General features: G+C 40.5%; 1 protein-coding gene across 1 annotated transcript; it reads left to right on the top strand.

Annotated features, from left to right (window-relative positions):
• LOC109127193 (F-box protein At4g00893-like) lies at positions 1–1,633 on the top strand. The gene is made up of 2 exons (XM_019231679.2): positions 1–177; positions 332–1,633. Exons 1-2 carry the CDS (start codon positions 83–85, stop codon positions 1,404–1,406), a joined length of 1,170 nt encoding a protein of 389 aa, XP_019087224.2. The 5' UTR covers positions 1–82; the 3' UTR covers positions 1,407–1,633.
• The last annotated feature ends 213 nt before the right edge of the window (positions 1,634–1,846 follow it).

Consider the following 1,846-nt stretch of genomic DNA (forward strand, 5'->3'; position numbering starts at 1 on the left):
TATCAATTGAAGACCTAAAAATCACTTAAACATCCCAAATCCAAAACTGAGAGACAACAAACCCTAATTTAAAGTCTTAAGAATGCTGCCAGTGTCCTTGTCCCGTCAAAGTCCACCGCCGTCTCCGAAAATGGCGTCACCTTCTTCGCTGTCTCTTGCCACCGGCTCATGTAGAGGGTTTGTTACTTTCCCAAGTTAGATAGTGTTTTTTTTTCTTCTCTTATTGGCAAAAATTGAATCGAATCTGAAATGAATTAACTGGGGGGGGGGGGGGGATTTTTGTGTGGTTGACGTTTATTTTTTTGGAAACTGATGATTAATTGTTTTGTAGATCTAAATCTCCGAGCAAGAAGGCCCTGAATCCGAGCTTCGCTGACCTTCCATCAGACCTCCTAGGTACAATAATGTCTTATCTTGTCTTAAAAGACAACATCCGTGCATCTTGGGTTTGCATGTCATGGCGTGAAGCTGCTGTATCTGTCCGTATAGTAGAAAAGCATCCTTGGCTTATGTGCTTTCGTAAACGTGGCAACTTGGTTGAACTCCGCGATCCGTTACATTGGACTTCGTACACTTTGAGTTTGCCAGAGTTAGCTGACTCCACTGTGGGTTACGCAAGAGACGGCTGGTTACTTATGAATAAAACTAGATCGAAAGACGTGTTCTTCTTCAATCCGTTTTCACGGGAGGTCATAACCTTGCCAGAGTGTGAGCTGGATTTCGATAAGATTGCGTTCTCTTGTCCTCCAACATCAGATAACTGTGTGGTGGTAGCTATAAGGTTTCCAGATTTTTCTGCCACGATCAGCACTTGCCATCCTGGAGATGATAAGTGGGTTACTGCTACATACCCTAGTTATATAAGGGCTCATAGGCGGAGCAACATTGTCTACCAGAATGATCGATTCTATTGCTTCAGTGCAGACGGAACTTTGTCTTCGTTTAACCCATCTTCATGTACGTGGAGTTACCTTTGTGCACCTCAACTCAATTGCTCGTATATCAACGATGGAAACAATGCAAGGAAGGAGACTGCAGTTGCCTTGGCAGAGAAGGAAGGAGAGCTCTTTGTAATATTTAGGAGCAGCAACGAGAGGCCAATGGTGTATAAATTACTAGTCTCTTTGGAGGAGTGGGAGGAGATGAGTACGTCTACATTTGATGGCTTGACGATATTTGTAGGTTTTTGTAACTCGGAGTTGAGAACTAATCTCCCATGGATGAGGAACAGTATCTATTTCTCAAGGTTTGGTTACAATCGTAAACATTGTGTATCCTACTCGTTTGATGAAAGCAGGTACAATCCGCCCAAGGAATGGCAGAACTGGATAGAACTATGTCCTCCTCAAAGCCTCTGGCTCGATCCGCCTCCGAAAAATGTGTTAAGCTCTTTGCATAACAATTGAGAAGGTTTGTTTTTATTATGTTAATGTGTAATTGGGGGATTTGGGAGTTCTCACTGTTGTGTTTATGTTAACCAGAACTGTTTCGGCTTGTACTTGTATATGTCTTCTTTTCTAGAGTTGACATTGAAATTGTTTCAGCTTTGCAAAACTCATCAGCTGGTTGATTACATGTTTTATGAATTAATGATTGCGTGTGCGAAATTATAAGATTCGCGTTTCAAACTTAAGATTCACTGTTATGCAAACGTACTTTTAAGTTTTGTGTATTAACTTTCTATGTCTTTCGCATGTGACTGTTTCGGTTTATGCAATATTTTTAGATTTTTTTCCTCTTTTTAACTTCCAAAGTCTTTTGCCTGTGATTGATTTTTTTTATTTTTCATATAATTCATACAGTAATTCTTGCCTGAAACTTTAAATATCGAGATATGCCATGAACG

This window comes from Camelina sativa, chromosome 1, assembly GCF_030686135.1.
Source record: "Camelina sativa cultivar CO46 ecotype springtype chromosome 1, ASM3068613v1".
In the NCBI taxonomy this organism is placed as follows: Eukaryota; Viridiplantae; Streptophyta; class Magnoliopsida; order Brassicales; family Brassicaceae; genus Camelina; species Camelina sativa.

Excerpts from the sequence above, each read along its gene's own strand:
- LOC109127193 (XM_019231679.2), top strand. The coding sequence starts at position 83 with ATGCTGCCAGTGTCCTTGTCCCGTCAAAGTCCACCGCCGTCTCCGAAA. Across the intron at positions 178-331 it reads GCCACCGGCTCATGTAGAGG|ATCTAAATCTCCGAGCAAGA; the intron begins GTTTGTTACTTT and ends ATTGTTTTGTAG.